The 26,492-nt window shown below is 33.6% G+C and overlaps 1 protein-coding gene across 4 annotated transcripts in view; it reads right to left on the minus strand.

Annotated features, from left to right (window-relative positions):
• Window positions 1-942: 942 nt before the first annotated feature.
• LOC149575433 (uncharacterized) overlaps window positions 943-26,492 on the minus strand; it is an 86,404-nt gene continuing 60,854 nt past the window's right edge. For all 4 annotated transcript variants that reach the window (XM_089815174.1, XM_089815175.1, XM_089815177.1 and 1 more), the window contains one exon: window positions 943-2,247. In XM_089815174.1, coding sequence (XP_089671300.1) covers window positions 1,340-2,247 — 908 coding nt within the window. In that variant the 3' untranslated portion in view covers window positions 943-1,339. The remainder of the gene's footprint in view (window positions 2,248-26,492) is intronic.

Consider the following 26,492-nt stretch of genomic DNA (forward strand, 5'->3'; position numbering starts at 1 on the left):
AAATGGAGGATGTAGCCACAATAGGAACAATAGACTTGGATGACATTGATGAAGCTAGGGATGAGTCATAGAGTCGTAAGCATGATATGCCAAGCAAGGAACCACCATAGACTCTAAGGATGAGAACCTCAACCTCAAACAAGTTTTCATTGAATTGGGGAAGAGGAAAATGCAAAATGTTGTATTTTTTATGAAGTAGTTCATGAATTATGACAATAGTTCTCAAAGGCAAACATCATAAGTTCATAATAGTTGTCAATTATCTATTGCATCCAAGATCCTGCATTATGATGAGTTTGTACTAAATTTGCGTTCAAATCAGTCAAAACTATTAGAAAAATAAAGAAATTAAAGCAACGAGTTACAACTTTTTTTTGGGCTTTTGCCTGATTTAAAATCTTGGATCTGATAAGATTCACGAAGTTCAAGCCTGCCAGTCCACAGACCTTATTTGCTCAGAACACAATATTATTAGTATAGGATTATGTTGACTGGTATACCCATTCATATTTTCTATAAGAAAATATAAATGAATACGTTTCTCATAAAATATGTAAATTTAGGGTTGCTCTTAAAGCATTTTAGCTTCTATCATTCAGTAATTACTTTTTTGGTGTGAATAATTTATAAACCAACGATTGGTTCTCATCAAGAATAGACTTATAGTTGGAACTAGAATTAGAGAATCAATAGGATTCCCAGCATGTCCATAACTTAAAGGAGCAACTCTAATTGTAGTCAAACATTTAGAGCAAGTGTCAAGTGATCTCAAAGGCAAGGTCGCCTAGAACATGGCAGGAAAAATCAGTAAAATGTTCAAATTATTATAATTGTTATTTTGTTTGTGCAAGATTTAAAAGCTAGACTAACAGTTGTGTTCTTAGATCTTTCATAAAAATGACATAGTGAACATACAGTTGGATATAGTATTTTTGGACTTGATGAAAAAAGGAACTATGTATAAAATGGGAGTGGGAGAGATACTCCTATCCCACAGATCTGGTAAGAATCTTGAAAATAAGAATTCATAATTACAATATTTTGCTGACAATCAGCAAGATCAAAAAGAAAACATTTTGACATGGTATTCTATAATGCATACAATATAGATATCAAACAATTTGCAGCTTCTCCTAAATTCAAAGCAGAGACCTGCCTATTTTCCACTGAAATTCATGAGAAATGGGAAAACTGATGATGAAAATAGAACCATTTAGGTAACAGAAACAAAAAATACAATTTCTAAGCCAAGAACAGACGCCACAATTGATATATCACATATACAAGCTCCTTCAGGAAAACAAATATGATAAAATGACACTGCAAATAAAAGCTCAAGTCATAACAAACTTCCAACTTGGGTACCCAATTTCAGATGAAGATCTTTGAGCTGAGAGCATAGTTCAATGCGTTGCCTCTCATATGCCTCTAGAAGATAGTTTTTTCCACTAACTAATTGCTTCAGTTCAGCCACTTCTCTCTCCAAGTCTTTAACACTTTCTATGCTGTATTCATATGTAGCCATCACTTCCTTTCTGTCTGAAGGAAAACACCGCAGGTCCTCTCCAGTCTCACATATTTTAACATCTGAAGTTCTCAAATCATTGCTCTGGCCCTGTTCCTGTTCTTGAAATCTTTGAGTTTCTCCATTGCAATGTTCTGCATCACCAACTGTAGAACCACATGCATCTTCCATTGATCTGTTCATTGCATGATTTAGCAATATATGATTATCAGTCCTTGGTACAGCGGAACAAGACATCTCCACTCCATTACCTGCACAGTGATCCGCAATTGCTTTGCGCAGCCGCTGAATTTCCCTTTCTGCTCCAAATAAATCCTTGTTTGCAGCATCAAGTTGCATCTGTAAATTTTCCACATGCACCAATTGACTATTTATTGTTTGCTGCTGATAGATAATTTGAGCTTGCATCTCCACTATCATGTCATCTCTTCTTCTCACCTGCTGCCTCAATCTACGTGCCACATCACGCTTAGTAAGTAAATCAGAACTAGTGTCTGATGCGGACACTGACTCTGAGCTGTTGGACTGCTGTAAATGACCATTGGACAAATCAAGTTGCTCTAAACACTCCCATAAAGGAAAGTTTTCTCTATTGTTGCAAGGCATTGATACTCCTGATAGTTTGTGTTGTTGTAAGCTGAGGGTATGTGAACTTTCATTTTCACATTGGCAGACAACATCTTGTGGACCTACCTTCATCTCTACTGTCCCATGAGAGCCACCTTAAAAAACAAGCACTTACTTTTCTCATTATACAGGAAGATAAATAAATTCAGCATATTTCATATGCTCAGTATAATTATGTTTGTATGTTTGAACACTAAAAAACCATTTATAAGTCATCTTATAATTAGCCAATTATGGAAAATATTGAATCACAAATGTAGATAAATGTTTCAGCCTTTAAGACTACAAAATGTAGAAACAGACTTTATTAGCGTGAAATAACCATGCAACAATTTCCATCCTAAAGAAAGACAGTGATGGCTACATATGAACATAAAATATTCAATCCCAATTTCTATGGCACATTCATATTAAAATATGTAACTGTGAAGTGTTTATCTATTACTCACTTACATGTTTACGACCAAGGTTGCATGGGACCGGGGGTACTTGGGGTAGTTAGGGTACGGGTACGATTTTTTTTTCATTATAGGGAACATGGGTACTTGGGTATGTCAAACTTTATTTTTAATTATACTTTTAATTTATAGAAAATCTGAAATTATGAGTCATGACAATGGTTTTTCAAAACATGGACAGTGATAAAGTTTGCAAATGTTATGTATTGTTTTCAGTTTCAGATTTAGAGAGAGACTTCTTCTAGTATTTAGGGTGACACTATTGCAATGTAAAGGGAGGTATGCATTCCTAAGTCCTCTAAATAATAGAGGCAAATGTACTCTCATATGTTTATTAGATTAAAGATGTAAAGGAAGGAATGCCTTCTTCTAAGAGCTCCAATCACTAGCCAGTTGTAACAAACTAGTATTTAGGGTGACCACGCCCCAGGCTAAGCCAGAGGTTTTCTTCCCCATTATTTTTCTTCCAGTGCTTGCACTTGGAATAGGGACAACATAATGTAAATTTTTCAATTAATAAATATAAGGGCATGTCATTTATTCATCAAAAAATGTGTGTGTGTGTGTGCGTGTGTGTGTAACGTTTATTTACTATTTATTTAATATTTAACTGTACTTATTTATATATATGTTTACTGTTTTATCTATATTTACAATTTGAGACTTGATTATTTTCATGTTTGCAAATCATAAATGAGGTATTTCAATATTCCATTTATTGGTAATTATGACCTAACATGGTGTAAAAACACAAATTAAAAATTGGAAAATAGATGACAAAAAAATTAAAACTATCCATTATTTTTCACAATCCCAAGTTGGAGATCTTGAAGATAGCTTGTGTCGTTTGATGGTTTATCACAAGCATAAGAATCTCCACAACCTCAATTGAGTTTCTTTTCCAACCACTCCATCTCTATGCAAATCTTTTTTCATTGTCAAGTTGAAGGAATAGACTACTCTTAGTACCCAAAAAATATGCCCAAAGAATAGTGGAAGACTTTTAACGTTCATGATATCAAAGAAGGCATATGGGACAACGAAACTTGTGATTCCGGCTCTGTGAAGTATTGTTCATCTACTGTTCCATTTGATGACGAACTCTCCCATTCTTTCCATTTTCTCCCCACTGAATAAATTGTTAAGAGACATTGCCACTAAATTACTAATGCCCTTGAGATGGATGTTGTTGTACACACTACAATCTTGAATGTAGTGTATTTTTTCCTAAATTCCACTATCCCTAATATGAAAAAAGGCAAAAACCAGCTTCTTTGAAATTTTAAGAATTATCCATTATGATGTAAACAATTTTGAGATGCACCATTTCTATGGATTGTATGATGATATTAATGATGAAGTTTGCATCTTTCACTTGCCTCTTATAAACAATTGTCTTCAAAACATTGCCCCTTAGGCCACAATGGAATAATATTATTGAGTGGTTAATTTTGAAAATCATTCATACAGCATAAATGCTATGCTTGTTTTAGATCATAATCCCTCAATGCTCTCAATGGTGCCTCATTGGAAGCTTCTCCTTCAGCTAATACGGTGATGCACACCTTTTTGTACCCATGACTATTGTAATCATTAGGTGTATTGGCAATTGCCATTGTTGTTTTTTGAGAATATGGTGATCTGACAAGGTTGAAAGAAACCCCATTGCCGTAAGTAAAACGAGCAATGTCATAATCTACAATTTTCCCTAACTCAATTCAATAAGGCCTTATCCAATAGGCTTTTAAATGAAAATGAAAGGAGATATTACTACTAAGCCAGCAAGAGGTTTATGTGACCATTTCTTAGATAGAGGATGCAATTTCTTTCTTTGTTTTCATTCTTACAATGCCACTATCCTTTATTGGGATTGATGAAGGATGCTCCCCTTAATACCACAACACACAACAAAAACAACAAAACAACACAAATTGAGAGAACAAACTATGGGCTTCTTATTATCACCACAAATGCAAGATTACAAAATTACAATATGCAAACCCACACGGGTGCCTTCCTTATAACAGTTTGTAAGACAAAGATGCGACTATCACACAAAACTACCGTAGATAACCTGCGGGCCTTCCTTATATAGGCATTTTTCACCACCCGAAAAGGTTCTAGACACTAAGCCCTAACTCTTGAGGCTGACTAACCTCATATTATATTATTTTATTACATAGGATCGCTCAAGACAAATTACAAACTACGTTTCCGGATGGGTCCACTTCTAGAGACCATAACTAGTGAATTGTTGCCCAGATGGGCTATTATAACCCCATTTTGAAATCCCTGGCTAAAAATCTAAGGCGACTGATGGTGCAAGTGTCCATCAGCCAAGGTTTCATCTCATTTTGAAGCCATTTCGGCCTTCATCGCTGGATCTGAAATTTGGACAGCCAAATTTCATGCTGAAAATCTACAATAATTGCACTAATACATATCATATGACAATAAAATTCATCTAGCAGGCTGATATGTGAACCCCCACATATGAGATTAGAACAATCTAAGCACATAATACCAACTGACTAAAATTAGCAAGCTCCAATCCTCGGCTAAAGATCTACAATGGTTAATAGCACAAACGTTCATCACCCAAGGTTTCACCTTGTTTCAAAGCCATTTAGGCCTTCATCACTGGACCTAAAGTTTGGATAGTCAAATTCCATACTGAAAATCTGCAATAATTGTACTAATACATATAATATGAGAATAAAGCTCATCTCGTAGGCTGATATGTCCAAGATGAACCCCCACATATGAGATTAGAACAATATGAGCACATTATAGCAACTTACTAAAATTAGCACACTCCCACAAATAGCAACTCTACAAAAGAATAGCCCTTATTGGAAACACAAAACTAGAAACTGGAAGTAGAAATATTTTTGGGTGATGCAAGATTGCCCTTACACCTAGGATGCTCTTGCATCATGCATATATGTCATTATTTGTTTTGTTGGCAACTCTTTCTTGTTCACCTTTGCTTGAAATTATATTCCTAATCTGATCAAAGTGCATAGATAAGCTTTCACTCCACAAAACAAGCTTTTATACTCATTCCCACATTAGCAAAAATGCCACTTAAACAAGTATAACTAAATGGCTAGTATTATACTCAATGCTAGTAAGTATAACTACAAACCCTAGATTGTGTTAAGAAAAAAAAAAAAAAGACAACAGCATTATAATGCCTAAATTATGTATAAAAGGTTTTAAAAAATAATCAAAGTATTTACAAAACACTTGGTAGAAAATCAGACAAACATCAAAAATTCCTAAAAACTAAGAAAATGGACTCATCTTCGATAGCGTGAATTTAAATTAAATTTATATTAGATTTAGATGTATCAAATGTCTTTTGTATCAGAATTCTATAATTACTAATCTGTGTCTTATTGTTTTGCAGATTATGATCAAAATATATTGATCTTGGTATATTTCAATTGTATGTGAAATTGATTCAATATTTATAAATACTGAATATTAAATTCAGATTGCAGAACTCTAGATACAGCAGAGCATTTATCGATGTCTATGCTTTATTGATTGGCCGATTATAAGCATATACATCTAATGGGGAGCCATGTCTTATATGAACATGTGTCCACTAAGTGGAGACATGTCTGTAGAAGTGGAGACATGTCTGTAGAAGACATGTCTCTTCACAAAGTGCGATTAGTTATGCAGATAAACCGATTCCAATCAGTGTTTGTTATTTTGTTTGATTTTAATCAACCTCAACATAATGGTGTCGATCTCCATAATAAAATTAATCAGACTTCCATCTGATTATATGTATACTTATAAGCAGATTACATGATCATGATGCAATCAGTATAAGAACATGAAATGTCATATAATAGATCTGTATGAACAGATCGATATACTTGGAGGAGAATACAGATTTCATGGATGATTCTATAATATCCTACATCCTAATATATGTGTGTATGAGTGATAAGCAAAGTGTATTATGTGTGCATGTATGTTATTATACTATCATCCAATTTATCTAAACAAAGCTATTCATCAACACTTCCTTGTAGCTAGGGAAGATAAAAAAATCTAAGTATATGTATGTATGTATGTATCACAATAGGCTCATCTGTTGTGAAAAGGGATATTACCTAAGTTGTGAAATCGGAGGATATAATATGCTCAAGAATATCAAGTCACACAAAATTCTTCTTACATATATCCAAGTTATGATATGTGCACTAACATGACGTCTCATGATGTCTACCATAAAAACTCATGGCATATCCACAAAGATTTTATCTCATAAAGAACATAATGATTTGCAACCGATATCAAGTCACATGATATCTATCAAAATGTCCAAGAGATACTAACTATTATGACATGTTAACGAATATCAAGTCACATGATATTCATCATGATAGAGAACCAATAATTGTAAAGTCGTCACCTTACAATGTTAGATGCAAGTGTATATTATCTAAAAGATCGTCACCCTTCAATAATGTACACAAGGGGCCCATGAAGTCATAGTCACACATATGACAAAATACTTTACATCTTAAACATCTTATATATATATATATATATATATATATATATATATATATATATATATATATATATATATATATATATATAACCCCAATAGGTTATAACTTCTTCAAACACCAAAAATCTTTATACTTCAGTTGTTTGACATTTCGTCAAACACTTTGCAAGCAAGCTCTAATACCGCTGTAATGACCCTCCTCAAATCTGCTCTCAAAAAAATGCTGGTGAAAGCTCAAGGAATTTCATCAAACAATTCACATGCAAGGGGCGTATGACTGATATAGTATTTCAGCTGGCTTTAAATGACTCTTTTTCAATTTGCATCAATGAAAATCTTATGCTAGAAGACTCCAAATGGACTACACAATGGCCTCACTTGAGTGTGCTACTAATTTTGACAATATTCAATGCATATATATGATCTAAGCATGAGAAATGTACACCTACAGCCAACTAGCATTTTTACAAACAGTTGGTGTGCAAACTAACTAGCTGATAAATAATGATATTGAATTGCTTAGATGACACCAGCAACTATTATCTTTTTAATTTGCAATGAAATTTCTAATACAATGCTCATGAAATATGGCCAAGACTTTTGGCATTTACAGGGATTACAAAATGATAATGCTGGTATAATGCACACTTACAGCTAAAACTTATAACACCCTAAAAAACAATACTAATAAAGGAACCTGGTTGTAGATGGCTGTAATAATTTTCTTCAATGCTGCCCCTTCTGCTTTGCTTTTCCGATTTGCTTTTCCGAACTGCTTTTTCGGACTACTTTTTCAGCCTGCTTTTTCAGTTCCACTTTTTCGGACTGCTTTTTCGACCTGCTTTTTTGGACTGCTTTTTCGTATCCGCTTTTTCAGACTGCTACCCTTTTGAATCTCAAGACCATATCTTTTAATGGCGTCAAGATTTCCAGCTTGAAGGGATTTCGTCCTTCAAACTATTGAGACATAATCTCCAGAAAATTTTCCAATTTCTTTGATATTTCCAAGCATACTAAAAAAAAGCTCTTCCCTTTCTTTTATAGTGTTCTCACAAGAGCTCAATCCTTCGTTTTCTCCATGTGGGATAAAACATCACTCCCTCTATGTAACTTATGTCTCCAATGTGTTATGAAATAAAGCGGACTCTTTTAATTTAAATATTTCCCACAAACTATAGTCTATGCATTAATAAAGTTAAATATTTAAATTTAACTTCATAAAATAGCTTTATCAATGCATAACAAATCTTATCAATGATAAACAAGTCTTCTTGTCGATTTTAAACAATTACCATCGACATACCACTATCACTGGATGTCCGACCATATCCAAGATGACTTACTATAAATAGTAAGTATGCCCAAAGTTGCCTCAAAACCCCACAAAAAAACCTGCAGCTGAAACTATCTAGGCCAAATGGCCTCTAAGTTCCGTTAATGTCCTACTTAGCCTACGGGACCGTGGGAAAATAGGCTAACAACAACATCATGCTATAAATGCTAAAAAGGGAACATTACAATATATATATATATATATATATATATATATATATATATATATATATATATATATATATATATGATTTTGAGACTTTTATAATTACAAAGTTTCTTCCTAAGTGTTCACCTTACAATGTTAGATACAAGTGTATATTATCTAAAAGATCGTCACCTTTCAATAATGTACACAGGGGGGCCATTAAGTCATAGAGTCACACATGACAAAATACTTTACATATTAAACATCTTATATATATATATAGACACACAAACACACACACACACAAATAAATGATTTTGAGACTTTTATAATTACCTAGTTTCTTCCTAAGTGTTCACCTTACAATGTTAGGTACAAGTGTATATTATCTAAAAGATCGTCACCTTTCAATAATGTACACAAGGGGCCCATTAAGTCATAGAGTCACACATGACAAAATACTTTACATATATATATATATATATATATATATATATATATATATATATATATATATATATATATATATATATATATATATGATTTTGAGACTTTTATAACTTACCAAGTTTCTTCCAAGTGTTCAAGTTTAACTTTGGAGAGAGGCTTGGTGAGAATGTTTGTTGTTTGATCGCTTGTATTAATATACTCCAACTGGATCACATTCCTTTCTACCATATATCTCACATAGTGGTAAGGAATCTCTATATGCTTTGATCAATCATGGAACACTGGATTCACGAAAAGCTTAATGCATCTCTGATTATCACAGTGGATAGTAGTAGTTTTCAAGAGCTCCCTAAATAGTCTCACAATCAATTTTCGAAGCGATACTGCTTCTCTTGATCCCATAGAGGCTTCAATGTATTACGCTTTTATTGAAGTTTGTGCCACTGAAGACTATTTCTTGCTTATCCAAGAAATCATAGCTGATCCCAAACTGAAGCAACATCCTAATATGATTTTCCTATCAATTACAATTCTAGCCCAATCCAAATCTAAATATACATGTAGATCTAGGCTGTGTCACAAGGTTCGCCGAATTTTCAGCATGAGGTTCGAAATTCGGCGAATGTATAAAAAAAATTAAAGTTCGAAAATGTTCGCATCAAATTCGTACGAGAAAACTGGCCAGGGCAAAATTTATCACTATGTTCTTGGAAATCGTCTATTCTTCAGTGGCTCTTCGTCGCTTGTGGTTGCTTCATTGGTGGAAACACTGCCTGACTTGGCATTGCTCGGAACCCCTGCATTGGTGTTGGTTGCTTACTCTCTGCCGAAGTTGTTTGCTCTCTGCCGAAGTTGTTTGCTCTCCGCCGAAGCTGTTTACCTGCCGAAGTTGTTTACTCTCTGCCAAAGCTAGCCAACAGGCCACATAGAGCTAAAATGTTTAAAATTTCTAAAGTATTTCAATGTATTTAAAACTTTACATTTTACTATAGGTTTTTCGGTTTCATTTATTTATTTATTGTTTATTTTAGAGTTACGAATGTTTATAACATGAAGTTCTAATTTGTTTACTTATTATTATTATTATTAATATTACATCGCTTTAAGTTTATTTATTATTTTAGAAGTTAAAAGTTTAATTGAATATTTTTTTTTATTTTAATATCTAATAGTTAGTATTATTTTAATATACTTGTTAATCTAAATTAAAAAAATCATATTGTAATAAATAGTTTATTTTAGTTATTATTAATATAATTTATTGATTAATTTGTAAATAAGTAAATTAAAGTAATTTTTTTATTAATTTTAGAATGGATCATATATTTACATTTTTTTTGAAATTATACAATGCGAATTTATTGTCGATTTTTTTCGAATTTTTGGACCTTGCCGAACTTCATCCGAACTTTATAGTTGTCGAACTCGAATTCGAATTCGAACCTTGTGACTTAGGATCTAGGTCAACATTTTCATATTTAAGACCATATCCAATAGTACCTTGAAGGTACCTCAATATATGCTCTGCAGCAACAACGTGTATTTCTCGTAGTTCACACATAAACTAGCTCAAGGCATTCACTGCATAGCAAATATCTAGTTTAGTGTTAACTAGGTACATAAGTGATCCAATTATTGTCTATAAAGTGTTGGATCTGCAAATCTAGATTATGTTGTTGCTTCTTTCAACTTATGTAGATTGGTTTCCATGGGTGTAGACATCAATCTACAATTTAGCATCCCAAATCTCTTCAGAATATCAATAGTATATTTTCCTTGATTCAAAAGGACACCATCAAATTTCTGCCAGACTTTCAATCCAAGGAAATAGTCTAAAATGCTCAAGTCCTTGATATTGAATTATGAGGCCAACTCCTTACATTGGACTATGAGGTGATCTTCCCCTATAATTAGCAAGTCATCAACATATAGGATTACTATTAACATATCACCTTTAATAATTTTAAAATAGAGATTTGGATCTGCATCATTCCTAGAAAACCCTAGTCCCATAAGATAGTTGTCAATTCTTTCATATCAGGATCGAGGAGCCCGTTTACATTCATATAGGGCTGTCTTAAATTTGTATGCATGTGAGGCTACATTATGAATCACAAAACGTTCAAGTTGATCTAAATAGACTTCTTCTTTGATAGTCCCATCCAAGAATGCAGTTTTCACATACATTTGATGAATCTTCCATCCTTTAGTTGTTGCAATAGCTATGACTGCTCTAACAAAAGTATATTAGGAATCAGGTGCAAATGTCTCCTCATAATCAATACCTTCATTTTGTGAGAACCCTCTGGTTAGTGATTTCACTCATTAAGGCAACATAATTTAAGAATCTATTAGGTCTCTTACTTTCTCTAAAGGTTCCTCTGGGTGTTGCATAATTTTGAGCTACCTCAATCATTTTTCTAGCCCAAAGTGATCTCTTTTTGTTGTTACTATTTTGATTTTCTTCTTAATACTCCCACGAATGTCAAGAGCAGTTTGGTTTTCATTTGTGGTTTCTTCTAGACAATCCCTCTGAAACATGAGAGCATAATCCTCCTCCATATGTTTAGGTGAATCCTGAATTTCTAACTCATTAGCACACTTTGTCCTTTTGAAGGCAATGTCTTCTTCAAAAATGACATCTCTACTTAGTTCTATTTGTCTTTGTCCAGGTATGCATATCTTGTAGGCTTTTGATCTTTCACTGTAGCCTACAAAAATTCATTTCCTTCTAGAAGGCTCTAATTTTAACCTATTCTCTTTAAGCACATGGATGTAAACAAGACAACCAAATATTCTTTATTGATTATGTCAGCTTTTACAACCATAAATCAGGAGCTTTGTTTTCCTTGTGTGAGTGGAGGCATATGTTTTGAATGTAGACAGTTGTCCTAGAAGCTTTTGCCCAAAATGAGGTTTCTATGTTTCAATCATATAACATTGCTTTTGCAACTTCTACAATAGTTCTATTTTTCCTCTCTGCAACACCATTTTGTTGAGGATTATAGGGTACAATAAACTCCCTCTTAGTCCCAACATTTAAATAGAATTCTTAAAAAAAATCCGAGGTGTATTCTTCCCCATTGTCTATTCTCAGTATTTTGATTTTCTTTTTGGAGAAATTTTTTGTAAGGGCTTTGAATTCCTTAATCCTATTACGGATTTCCTTTGACTCTTAGCACTTGAGAAAGTATATCCAAGTCTTTTTGGAGAAGCCACCCCCAGAAATTACATACTATAGGAATCCTCCCATGGAGGGTACAGACATGGATCCACATAAGTCAAAGTGGACTAATTCCAATATGCTTTTTGTTCTACTCAAGTTATTTTTGAAAAGTTCCCTTGGTGTTTTTCCCTAAGGCATACCCTTTGCATGCCCCACTATGAGTTTGATTTAGTTTGGGAAGTCCTGTTACCCATTTTTCCATGAAGGCTAGGGTGCGAAAGTGAATATGTGCAAAGTTTGTATAGGTATCCTTGCCTTATAATTATGGTTTCAGCTTTCTTTATAGTAGAGTCCTTTGGCCATGCCAAAACTTTCCCATCCATGAAGGTGACCCTATATCCATTGTCTTCTAGGGCAGATATGGATATTGAATTTCTCTTGATTCCTAGTACATAGAGTACCCCAGTGAATTGAATAGTGATGCATGATTCCAATTTGAGGGTGCAAGTTCCAACTCCTTTAACAGAATGTGTAGAATCTATCCTCAATTGTTACTTCTTCATCAGTTTCTTCCACTACAGTGTCTAGGTGTTCTCTAAATCCTGTGATGTGCCTTGATGACCCACTATCAATCACCAAAGTGTAAAATTTGTTCAATACATGATATGATAATGCTAAGTAGAAGACAAATTTCTGAGAATCATTTTCTATATTTGTTTTTCCAACCTTAGCAAATGATGCTTGTTTATCTGTCTTATCAGGGCACTTGATCGCCTAGTGTCCATATTGATCACATCTAAAACACTGGATTTGAGAAACATCTTTCCTCTACTTTGATGAACCCTTTCCATGAATATTTCTTTTTCTTTTGAAATTTTCCTTCTTATCTTTCTTATGAGAATGTGTTTAAAACATGAATATCCTCATCTAAAGATTTTTGTTTGTTTCCTTCCGTCGCCTTGTTAAAAGTGATAGTCTCAGTCAGTTTGGAAAAAATATGGTCAAATTTGACAGTCCTTACATCGGCAATCTAACTGATGACTCCTCAAACAAGTATGTTGTAGTTGGTTATCTCGTGCAATTCGATCTAGTATTGATTATTATATTCATGATCAATCTGATTTTGTTAATCCAAACTAAACACTAAATGAGACTTGTGTTGTAGTTAACAACTGGATATTAATGTGCCTCTTGGAAACAAACGTGATTGAACCATCATGTCTCTTTGTTCAAATAGGCATGTCTACTCGTCCTTAGTTTTATATATATCTGATGGAGAATGCAAGAGAAAACACCATTGAAACTACAAATAGTTCTCTCTTTGCATTTGATATCAGTTAGAGGTCAAATACCATATTAAGAAATTCTTGATCAAGTTCGAATATAATCATAGCAGTGAGATCGGTGATCTCTACTTGTCATAGAAGAAAGATATCAGAAGCTTGAAATCAAAATACAATCTGATACTAAGTTTATCAGTGCATTTACATGGTATTAGAGCCATCTTAGGAAGATTTAAAAAGACAAAGAAAACTTGAGAAATCAGACTACCTACATTGATAAAATTATGTCACACTTCCACCATTAAAATGATCAATCCAAAATCAGACTTGAGGATCTCTTTGAGGGAGCCAACAACTTCATAGTGTGGAAATTAAGAATTGTGATGATATTAGATGAGCACAAAAAAGATTCTTATGTAAAAGATAAAAGGATAGAACCTAAGGATTAGCCAGAAAATTCCCTATGGATTGAAAATAACAAGAAAGCTATGAAACTAATAGTGCATTCCGTGGGAGATCACATAGTACCAATACTGACAAAGCAGACAACTGCATACTGTTAATGATGTTAGCATTCTGTTAATGATGTTAGCATTGAGTGTATTATATATGATGTTTATTATAAGTAAGTAACAGTATATATATATATATATATATATATATATATATATATATATATATATATATATATATATATAGACACACACACACATATTACAATCTGTCATCACATTTTCGAAATGCAGAAACATTGCTTCATATCTGTTATTCCTTTTTATATGGCAATCGATATTCAAGTCAAATGGTTATTCTACATACGATCATGTTTAATGGCATTGTATACATTCCCGGTCACTATCGGGTGTCATTACCAATCAGTGTTCATATTATATACTCACACCAATTGATCAGGAGTCTCCTTTGGTAGACGTTTGTTGAAAGGGACTTGTCATCAGTTGTGGTTAATATAAATTAGTTTTAGTTATGAACAGACTAAGTAGTATTATAAATATTGAGACATGACCACGTAGGGTCATGCCCCTACTTGGTTATGTTTCTATGTGTGTGTGTGTGTATATATATATATATATACTAGGTTCATTTCTCATCTGCAGATCATATCAATAACATTGGCATATAGATCTTAGAATACAAGTTCACAGATTATATCAGATTAAGAAAATCAAGCAATCACATAAAGAACAAATAGGTCTGTCAAACAAAGGAGATCAAGCTGAAATATCTTTGTGTAGTCTTCACCAATCAAGATCTATAAAACTTTACATGGTATTAGAGCCTAACTAGTAGAGAGACTATCAAACTGATTTTTTGAATATATAAAATTGACAATATGTCAAATAATGTATGAGTAGAGGATAGACTCAAAGGAGCAGCAAATTTCTTTTCTTGGAAAATTCGAATTACTACAATTCTTGAAGAATCAGAATTAGAATCTTTTATTGAATCAGACATTTCGATTCCTGAAGATGAGGCAGAAAAAACTACTTGGAAAAGACAAAATAATAAAGCCAGAAAAATCTTTGCAGATTCCATAAAAGATCATAATGTTCCATCTCTATCAAACCAAAAGAAGGCATTCGAAGTATTCAAGACAATTAAGGATACATTTGAAATCAACAACTCAAGTAGATTGATTACACTAAAAAATCAACTAATGAATACTAAAATGAGTAAAGGAGAAACAATCTCATCATACTTTGGAAAGATCTCCGAAATTAAAAATCATCTAAATTATATTGGAAGCAAAGTAGAAGATCAAGAACTATCAATAATAGCACATAGAGGATTGCCCTTATCATGGGAAGTATTCATCCAAGTAATCAGCAAACATTCTATACTGCTTTTTGATCAACTAAAAAATATTGCATATCAAAAGAATCAAGGCTAATCTCTAAAGGGATCATATTAAATCAAGAGGGAGAAAATCAAGCTTTCTTCTCAATTTCAAATTACAAAGGGAAAAAGAAGAAATTTAAAGGAAAGAAATATGACAAAAGGAAAGAGAATAAAAATTACAAAAGAAATGACTTCTCCAAGGTTAAATGTTGTAAGTGTGAGAAACTTGGGCAAACTTTCAGAAATTGTCTAGAAAGGGAAAACATCTTAGCTTCTTTAGCCGAAAAAAAGAAAGATGGAAATCTATTATTCTACTCCGCCTTATCAAGTGAGATGAACTCAAATGAAAATGTGTGGATAATAGATAGCATTGCTTCCTGACATATAACAAGATTCAGAGAAATATTTGAAACCTTTGAAACTAACCTTTTTGAAGGAGTCACCGTTGGAGACAACTCCACCCATCCAATCAAAGGAATTGGGACTTGTTTTATACAACTAAGAACTAAAGTCACACTAAAATTAAAAGATGTTATGTTTGTACCAAGCATAAAAAGAAATCTAATTCCAATCTCCAGATTAGCTGATGAAGGATTTCAAGTCACCCTCAATGAAGACAAAGTCCTGTACTAGCCTAAAAACTCTAATCTAAAAAATGCTATCACTATAGGGACAAGAGATGGGACATTATATAAACTATGCAACATTCAAAAACAAGCTCTTAATCATGAAGTGACAAATTCTAATGAAGTTAGCATAGAAGACTTTGACATATTGGATTTAGTTCACTTCCAAATATAGGAAAAATCACCTCTGGAACACCGAGCCTAAATTCGAAGCACATAGGTATCTGTAAAGGATGTGCCCTATGAAAGAACATAAATAAACCTTTTCATCTTAGTGAACACAAGTCTAAATCAGTTTTGGAACTAGTTCACTCTGATTTATGTGGGCCCATGACAACATTTACCCTAGGAGGTTATTCTTACTAGATAATATTCACTGATGATTATTCTAGAAAAACTTGGATTTACTTTCTAAAAGTCAAAGAATCAAATGAGATTCTATCAAAATTTAAAGAATTCAAAGAAATTGTGGAAAATCAAACCTCAAAGAAAATTAAAACTCTAAGATTTGACAATGGGGGAGAATATACTTCTGAAAACTTCAAAGCTTTTTGTACTTTTGTTGGGATTAAAAAGGATTATATAGTACCTTATAATCCGCAACAAAATGGGGTACCAAAAAGAAAGAATAGAACGATTGTTGAAGCAACTAAACCCATGCTTTATGATCAAAACCTACATTTTTCATTCTAAGCAGAACCCATCAGTACCGTTGTATATATTCAAAACAGATGTCGTCACTCTATATTAGAAAACATAACACCTAAAGAAGTCTTTACAAGAAATAAATCTGATTTAAGTCATCTTAAAGTTGCCCTGTTTATATTCACATACCTAAAGAAAGAAAAACCAAGTTAGAACCATCCAGAAAGAAAGGGATATTTGTTGGGTATAGAGAAAACTCAAAAGGGTAGAGTTTATGTTCTTGGACAAAGATCAGTTGAAGTAAGCCGACATGTCATATTCGAGGAAAACATTGTATTAAAACTATCTACAATTACAAAAGATGAGTCCATTACAGACTTAGATAGAAATCCTCAAACTGAAATTCAGAGGGAGAACACATCAGAAGAAAATGAACAATCACTAGATAAAGAAGGCAGAAACATCTCCAATACCAGAAAAGGCCCTTATGGGCAAGAAAAATGATCAAATCAAATAATGTTGAACCAAATGAAATTTCCAAGGAAAGCAAGAAAACCATAAACAAATCTTGTTATACTGCTTTAGTAACTGAGCTTGCTAAATCTAAACCAACAACTGTTGAAGAAGCCCTGACTTGTCAAGCATGGAAAGATGATATGGTTGAAGAATATCAATCGATACTACACAATGACGTCTGGGATACTGTACCTAGACCAAAAAACAAATCAGTTATTTCTTCAAAGTGGCTATATAAAATTAAATATGTTGCAGATGACAGCATTGAGAAACATAAAGCAAGGTTTGTTGCTTGAGGGGTTTCCCAGAAGGCAAGCATTGATTATGAAAAAAATTTGGTTAGGACAATTATGTGATTACAGTAGCTAAAGGATGGAAGATACATCAGATGGATGTCAAGACTACATTCTTAAATGGAGTCATTAATGAAGAAGTATATATTGAACAACCTGAAGGTTTTGTTGTAAAAAATTAAAAACTATATGTGTATAAACTCAAGAAAGCCTTGTATGGGCTTAAACAAGCACCTCGAGCTTGGTATGAAAGGATAGACAGCTAGCTCACCAAATTAGGATACTCTAAGAATGGCGTCGATCCTAACATATATTTCAAAGTCTCTAATGATGATATGTTAATACTTGTTTATATATTGATGACCTATTGATAATAGGAAATGATCATCTAATTGAAAGATGCAAACAGGATCTTGTAGCTGAGTTTGAAATGAAGGATCTAGGTTTACTACACTATTGTTTGGGTAGAAGTATGTCAAAAGAAAGACTACATATTTCTAAATCAAGGGAAATAAACTCAAGATATCTTGACTAGATTTGGGATGATGGACAGCAAACCATTTGCAACTCCAATGGAAACTAATCTACACAAGCTAAAAGAGGAAGCGGTACACCCTAGATCTATTGATCAAACTCTCTACAAACAAATCATTGGATCTCTCATGTATTTGGTAAATAATAGGCCCGATATCTACTATGCCACAAATGTATTGAGTCACTTTATGTGTGAGCCTAAGAAAATAGATCTAATGGTTGCAAAACATATTTTGAGATATCTATGTGGCACTACTGGTCTTGGATTAAAGTACAGAAATGTTGAAATCAAATTTGAAAGCTATACTGATTTTGATTGGGCCAGTTGTTCCATAAACTGTAAAAGTACAACAGGATGTTCTTTCAGTCTCAAATCTACAATGATATCATGGTTTAGTAGAAAACAACATGCAGTTGCCTTGAGCTCCACCGAAGTGAATAAATGGCAGCCTCCATGGGAGCACGTAAAGCAATATGGTTACGGAAGCTATTATTTGGATTATTTGGAAAGAAGTTAGATTCCACTATGATTCATTGTGACAATCAGAGCTGTATCAAACTCTCTGCAAATCCTGTGTTCCACAATCGGTCAAAGCACATTGAGACTCCTTACCACTATATTAGAGACATGGTTGACAAGAATGTGATCAAGCTGATCTATATCACCACAAATAATCAAAATGTTGATAATTTTTCCAAACCTCTTGCAAGAGTGAAAATAAAGTACTTCAAAGGTAAACTTGGTATGACAAATTTGTAATCATATTTGTAAATTTATATATATTCATGAATATTAAAAATTAGATTGTTTGCAAACTTGTAAAGTGAAAGGTGACGGTCTTTGATATGTGTTTATGGTCTCTATTGTAAGATGACAATCTTATTAGTAGATGACCAACCTTTTAACACCAAAAGTGTTGAAGGAAAGTGCTATCATTGTTCTTTGGGCCGGATTTTGCCAGACACATTGATAAACATCATGGTTCTTCGGGCCGGATTTTGCCGGACACCATAATTAACCACAGTTGAGTGGTACTTGTATGTGTGTGTCTGTGTGTCTATATATATATATATATATATATATATATATATATATATATATATATATATATATATATATATATAATTGTTTCAAACCCTCATTGCTAGAGAGGGAGTATTAATGATGTTAGCACTGAATGTATTGTATATGTTGTTTATAAGTAACTAACAGTATACACACACACACACACATATATATTAGAATCTGTCATCACATTTTCTAAATGCAGAAACATTGCTTCATATCTGTTATTCTTCTTTATATGGCAATCGATATCAAATCAAATGGTTATTCTACATACGATCATGTTAAATGGCATTGTATACATTCCCAATCACTATCTAGTGTCATTACCGATCAGTGTTCCCCTTATATAGTCACACATATTGATCGAGAGTCTCCTTTGGTCTCTATACTATGTAATTTTTGTAGATGACTTCTCCAGAGAGGCCGGGATCTACTTCCTAAAATGCAACGAGTCAAAAAAGATCCTTAAGAAATTCAAATATTCAAGACCCTAACAAAAAAGCTCATCTAGAAAGAAAGTGAAAACCTTGAAAACTGACAATGGGAAAGAATTCACTTCCGAAATCTTTAGAGAATTTTGTATTTATGTCAGAATTAAGAGGGAGTTCACTGTACCCTATAATCCTCAACAAAATGGAGTAGCTGAGAGGAAAAACATAACCATTGTGGAAGCTACAAACCCAATGATGTATAACCAAAATCTTGATACTTCCTTTTGGGTAGAAGCATCAAGAATAGTTGTCTACATACAAAATAGATATCCTCACTCACATCTTGATAATAAAACACCAGAAGAGGCCTTTACCGGGATAAAACCTAATATAAGCCATCTTCAGATATTTGGGTGTCTTGTATACATACATGTACCTAAAGAGAGGACAAAATTGGAACCTTCAAGGAGAAAAGGGACTTTTGTAGGTTATAGTGAAACTTCTAAAGGCTACAGGATATAACTTCTGGATCAAGACCAAGTAGAACTGAGAAAAGATGTTACCTTCGAGGAAGACATTGCCTTCAAAAGGTCAAGGAGCTCAAATCAATTAGAAATTCAAGACTCTCTTGAGAACATGGAGGAAGAACCAAATTCTAAGACTCAAAGGGAGCAACTAGAAGAAAACCATACTGAAAATCATACTAGTCCTAAGATTGAGAGGGAGCAAAATTCTACTGTTAATAAGAGGAAACAATCACTTTGGGCTAGAAAGGTTGTTGAGGAAGCAAAAAACTTCATTGCACCAAAAGGCACTTTTAGAGCGTAAGAGACCTAATATATTATCAAACTACATGGCAATAATGAATGAGATTTCAAATTCAGAACCTACTAGTGTAACTGAAGCTCTTAAACACCATGTATGGAAAGATACCATGACAGAAGAGTATCGGTCCATTCTAAAAAATGATGTGTGGGATATAGTACTTAGACCTAAAGGGAAATCCGTTGCCTCCTCTAAATGGCTCTTTAAAATTAAACATCCTACAAATGGCAGTATAGAGAAACGTAAGGCACATTTTGTTGCAAGAGGTTTCTCACAAAAGCAGGGAACGGATTACGAGGAGAAATTTGCACCGATTGCCAGATATACATCTATTAGAGCCATTAAAGCCATTGTTGTAGCAAAGGGCTGGAAGATACACCAAATGGAAGTAAAGATAGCATTCCTGAACAAGACTATCGAAGAAGAAATCTATCTAGAACAACCTGACAGTTTTGTGATCCATTATGCAGCATCCCATGTACCCAAAATGAAGAAAGCCATGTATGGACTTAAACAGGCTCCTAGAGCCTAGTATGAGAAAAATTAGAAATATTTCACAGGACTAGGTTTCTCTAAGAATGAAGCTGATCCAAATCTCTACTATAAAGTTTTTAAAGGTGACATGTTAATATTAATTCTATATGTTGATAACCTGCTGATTACAAGAGAAGATCACCTAATTGCTCAATGTAAAAAGGGCTTGGCTTTAGAATTTGATATGAAGGATTTGGGTCTACTACACTACTTTCTGAGATTGGAAGTTTGGCAGAAACCTAATGGTATCCTTCTAAATCAAGGGAAATATACTATTGACATTCTAAAAAGGTTTGGAATGTTAAATTGTAGACCTATGTCCACGCCCACGGAAACAAACTTACACAAGTTGAGAGAAGCAATAGCTGAATCCAAATTTGCAGATCCTACCCTCTACAGACAAATCATTGTATCCCTAATGTACTTGGTCAACACACAACCTAACATTTGCTATGTTATGAATTCCTTGAGTCAGTTTATATGTGAACCACATGAAATACATCTTGTTGTTGCTAAACACATTGTAAGGTACCTACGGGGTACTATTGGATATGAACTCAAATATAAGAATGTTGATCTAGACTTTGCATGGATACTCAAATTCAGTTTGGGCCGGAAGTGTGACTAATCGATAGAGTACGTCTGGATGTTGTTTTAGTTTGGGATCTACCATGATCTCTTGGATAAGCAAGAAGCAGTCTTTTGTGACACAAAGTTCTACTGAACTCGAATACATTGGAGCCACAATGAGAGCTAGAGAAGTTGTATGGCTTCGCAAATTGATTGTGGGACGGTTTGGAAAGTTCTTGAAACATACTACTATTCATTGTAGTAGTCAAAGTTGCATCAAGCTCTCAATTAATCATGTTTTCCACAATCGATCCAAGTATATAGAGATCCCTTATCACTACGTGAGGGATATAAATTGAAAAGAAAGCAATTCAAATAGAGTATGTTTGTACAAATGATCAAACAGTAGATATCCTTACCAAGCCTCTCTCCAGAGTTAAAGTGGAGCACCTCAAAAAGGAACTTGGTATGGTTGAAATGTAATTCATTGCAACTAAGTCTCAAAATTTGTTCTTTTGTACTATTTTTTTTTTTAAGATATTTAATGTGTAAACTCTTTTGCCATATGTGTGACTTTATGACTTCATGGGCCTCACCTGTGTATATTACTGAAAGGTGACAATCTTTCTTATAATGTACATTTGTATTCAACATTGTAAAGTGATGACTTTACAATGTCCTCTATCATGCTGAGTTGATAGTTAATATCTCAGACTAATTGATTGATATCATGTTGACTTGATATCTATTGTAGATCAATTATACCTTAATGAGATGATCATGGTGGTAAGAAAATTGTATTATGTGTGCATGTAAGTTATTATACTATCATCCAATTTATCTGAACGAAGCTATTGATCAGCAGATAGACGTTTCAGTCTTTTGTAAGGATGGATCATGGCTCATTACATGAAAACTTTGCTTACAATCAAGCCTTGAGGGTTGGACTCAAACGAACATTTGAGTCTTTGAGACTTTTTCATTTCCATAAATCATGAAAAGAAGCCTACAAGAGGAAGCATGGGATATTGAATTCATTACATATTGCAACAACGACTTGGGAGTCAGCCTCAGTGGACTTCCTTTCAGATTTTGCTATTCATATAGATCCTCACAAGAAACCAACCAACAAGAAGGAAGGACTACACATTCCTTTGCACACAGCATCAACATCTTCACAGTCAACCTTCACAGGCTTTCTTTTAGACTTTGCCACTCCATAAATTGTCAGAACTGTGCACCTGTCTAATCAATGACTTTCCATGTTCTAGCACCTTGCTAAAAACCAGTCTTTAGTGTTTTATCAAAAGTGTTCTTTCAGTATTTATGGGATAATTATTTTGCTCACAAGGTATAATATATGACAATGACACCAAAGATTAGAGTACCTACAAGACGTATCTTTGGTCAGTAATGAACAGAGCTAATTAAATTTACAACTATCCGTTCTTGTAGAAAAAGAAGAACAAAAACGGTAAACAGAACGCTTGTGCACCTTTTGACAATGTATAACTTATATTGACAAGCTCAAATGGAATGAAACTTTTCCTTTCATTCAGCAAGATCACAACAAATGCTCCACAACTGTACCAGACAATCTTATTAATAATTTCCTGTGTTTTCAGCCTTTTAATACCTATAGCTTAGCCTTGCCACCAGCAACAGAAATATCTTTGGCTATAGAAAATATATCACAAATTCAATGTGCAAATTCAAATAGTCAGCCATTAGTTTTTGACACACTACAAAAGACAGAAGGCCAAAGGTAAGAAATGCTCAATCAGTATGAAATGTGACACAAATAAAGGGTTGGTGATAGAGTTTGTCAGCAGCTGCACAAGTAGAGATTCCCAAGCTGAGACAGGAAGATCAACCCTCTTTCATATGAAACATGAAACATCACTAAATAGGTGGGCTGTAATACTATTGACTTGAGTCTTCCATCCTATTGTAATATAATCCAAATTTCAATGTTGAGTTTTTAGCAATCATATTTCCAATGATAAACAAGGTTAAGTCTCCAGAGTTTGGGAATCTTCCCTGATGTTTGGAACATCCCATGGACTAGTGGGTGGGGAGAAAAATTATTCCTTTTAATCCCTCTGCAGAACAAATGGGATGTCTCCCTTATTACAAAATACTAATACACACAGGGAGTTGAGACAACTCTTGACAGTCGCACCAAAAGATTAAAAAATATGCTGTTAAAATTTAAAATTTTCATGTTTAAAGTGACGTATAACTGATACCTTCCTTAGTTACCGGATTCGAATTCCGTGTCTGCACAAGGCATACATCCAAGCCTGTGGATGCAGTCAGATGTGCACCAATCTTATCCAGTCACATCCACAGGTCTGGATGCGTGCCCTGGATGCATTCGAAGAGCATCCGCTGCCAAAATTTCATTTGTCACTTACAAAAACATAAAAATAAAGCCTTTTTTTGGAAAAAAACCCTAAAACGGCCTTTTATGAGGCCATTCAACCTAAAAGCTAAAAATAAATCATCTCGTTGCCATTTGCTCTCTTCTCATGTTCTCTCCATTTTGGCATTTCAAAGAGCAGGTGGTTTTTTTTCCAAATGAGATCGTTCATGGAATTCCAAAAAGCTTTCACAAAGGTTTGACATTATTCTTTAGTCTTAAAATGAAATTTTTTCAGATTTTGATGATTTTTTTAAAGTTTGTGATGATTTTTTTTACGAAGTTCTTTCTTCTTTTTTGGAAAAAGCAAACAAGTTTAACTAATTGCTGCAATAGGCAAAAGCCTACAACACAACGGTAACTTGTGAGCATCTTATGTGGGAGGTCTTGGATTCGAATCTACTGAGCTGAACATATAATAATTAATCCAGGCTACGGCCGTTTACTGATAAAAAAAAACTAATTGTTGTAATGTTTTTATATCTTTATTTTGCACTTGTATGATGTATTTATTAGTTTTTGTTTTCTAATGTAAAATTATGTAATTTCCTATAATAACAAAAAATCAGATTGCAAGAATGGCCAATAGTCAAAATTGAGGGAGTGGGAAGGAAACCAAAGACTCAAAATTGATAAAGAATCTCCTTTATGGAGACATATCACAAGGATTTCACAAATTGCAGGAAGGGGCTAAGTTTCAGAGTGTAATTATTGTAATTTACAAAAAAAAAACATATTCTCGAGTGAAATTAAACTTAATGAGCCATGTTGGTAAAAGGATTTCAATGTACGAGGGTCCAGATAAGAAGAGGTTGTCTCTCGCACAAATAGCAGCATTTGTAAAAGAACAAGATGTTGATAAAATGATTCAAAATTTATGGCATGTTCAATATCAATATGTACATCAAATTTGTAGTATTTTTTTAATGTGATATTTACTTACAACTAACATGATCCTAGGTTGCAGGCAAGAGCCTACAACACAACAGTAAATTGTGAGCCCTCTTATATGGGGAGCTCTTGGGTTTGAATCTAATCAAACTTAATAAATGGTAATAATGAATCACAACTCATAATAATAAAAATAATGAATATAGGCTTCGACCTCTTACCGATCAAAAAAAGAAAAACATGATCCTAGGTTGTTGAGATTTGGTTTGCCTCTCATATAATTCCTATCAGACAACTTTTGAAGGTGTGAGAGGCATTATATTGAACTACATTGAACAGTAAAGCTAGAAGACTACTATTTTTTGTTGTCAATTTTGTAACTGTAATAGATTTCACTAATTGAATTGTGAACCTAGACGTATATGATATGGCCTGTTTAAATATTTTTGAGCTATCAATTGCCATTTTGTTTGAATATCTTTGGCATTAGCCATTGATCAATGATGAAGTTTCATACTATCAAATAATTTAGCTTTGGGCGGGGGCCCTAGCTTGGTTGGCTAAATCTTCCCTGTTGCAGGGGGTTGGTCACGGGTTCTAGTCTCCCCCGTCCCCGTGGTACCGGTGGGCGTGTCGCGCCAGCGCTACCGGTCACGTTAAAAAGTTTACCCGGCGCAAATTTTTTAAAAGAGTAAATAATTTAGCTTTACAAATTTGTATATTTCTTTAATTTTATATATATACACACAGACATGGATGTACCCAAACCCCAAAAGAGAATTCCCCCATATACATGAACTGGATTCTCATACTCATATCTGCACCTGTACCTAAATTGGCAACTTGCTTCCATAAAGTTTGCACCATTTCTTTAAATTTAACATGGGCTTAGGTCTGGTCTGTGACATGTGTCATATATGCAATAATCACCAATTAATCAGCGATTTTTCAACTTGTTGCAATGAGTTATGCCAAGTGAGTAAACACCACATTTACTAGCTGAAAAGTTCAAAACAAATTGATGATTTTTTGACAGCTTACATCGATAAATCGGCAATAGGTTCTTTATTTATTGACAACAGTTGTATACTACAATTTGACATCAAACCAAAAGCTCATTTTACATTTCTTGAATTGTATTTTATTGCAAGGTGAGTTGCAAAGGTTAATTGATATGGAGTTGATTTGAAGTGGATATGAAGAGGATTTTGAGGCAAAGTCGTATTTTCAAGTAAGTTTTCAGATTTCATTTTCTATTTTTTTAGAGATTGTTTTATCTCCTCTTTATTGCATCTAGATTTATAAAAACTCTAGAATGCCATCTCCTAAGTACTCTAAATTGTTTTTGACTATAATGAAAAAGATTTAAAAACAATTTTTAAGAATTATTTTCCATATTTTTCATTGATTTCTGAAGAATCTCATCTTTTTCTAAAAAATAACACCTTTAACTATGTTTAAAATTATTTGATCTAATTTAGTTTCTTTGCTAAAATTTATATTAAAATATTAATTTGTGTTTTAAATTTGTATATGTAGGTTGCAATTTGATTAAAATGGCAAATAGAGATTCTTCCACAACTACACAGCTTCAAGGTCTATTCGTGCCTCAGTAGATGCATGCCCATCTGATTTGTAGGCATACATCCTTAAGGGGCCAAAGATAAATTAGCTTCAAAGTGTGCTTTTCAAAGACCCAAAGTTAATTCATAATTTGCATCAAGTGTGAAAAAGTAATTAGTGGGGGCATACA

Source organism: Cupressus sempervirens, chromosome 2, assembly GCF_028749045.1.
Source record: "Cupressus sempervirens isolate cs-2001-9-10 chromosome 2, ASM2874904v1, whole genome shotgun sequence".
NCBI lineage: Eukaryota > Viridiplantae > Streptophyta > Pinopsida > Cupressales > Cupressaceae > Cupressus > Cupressus sempervirens.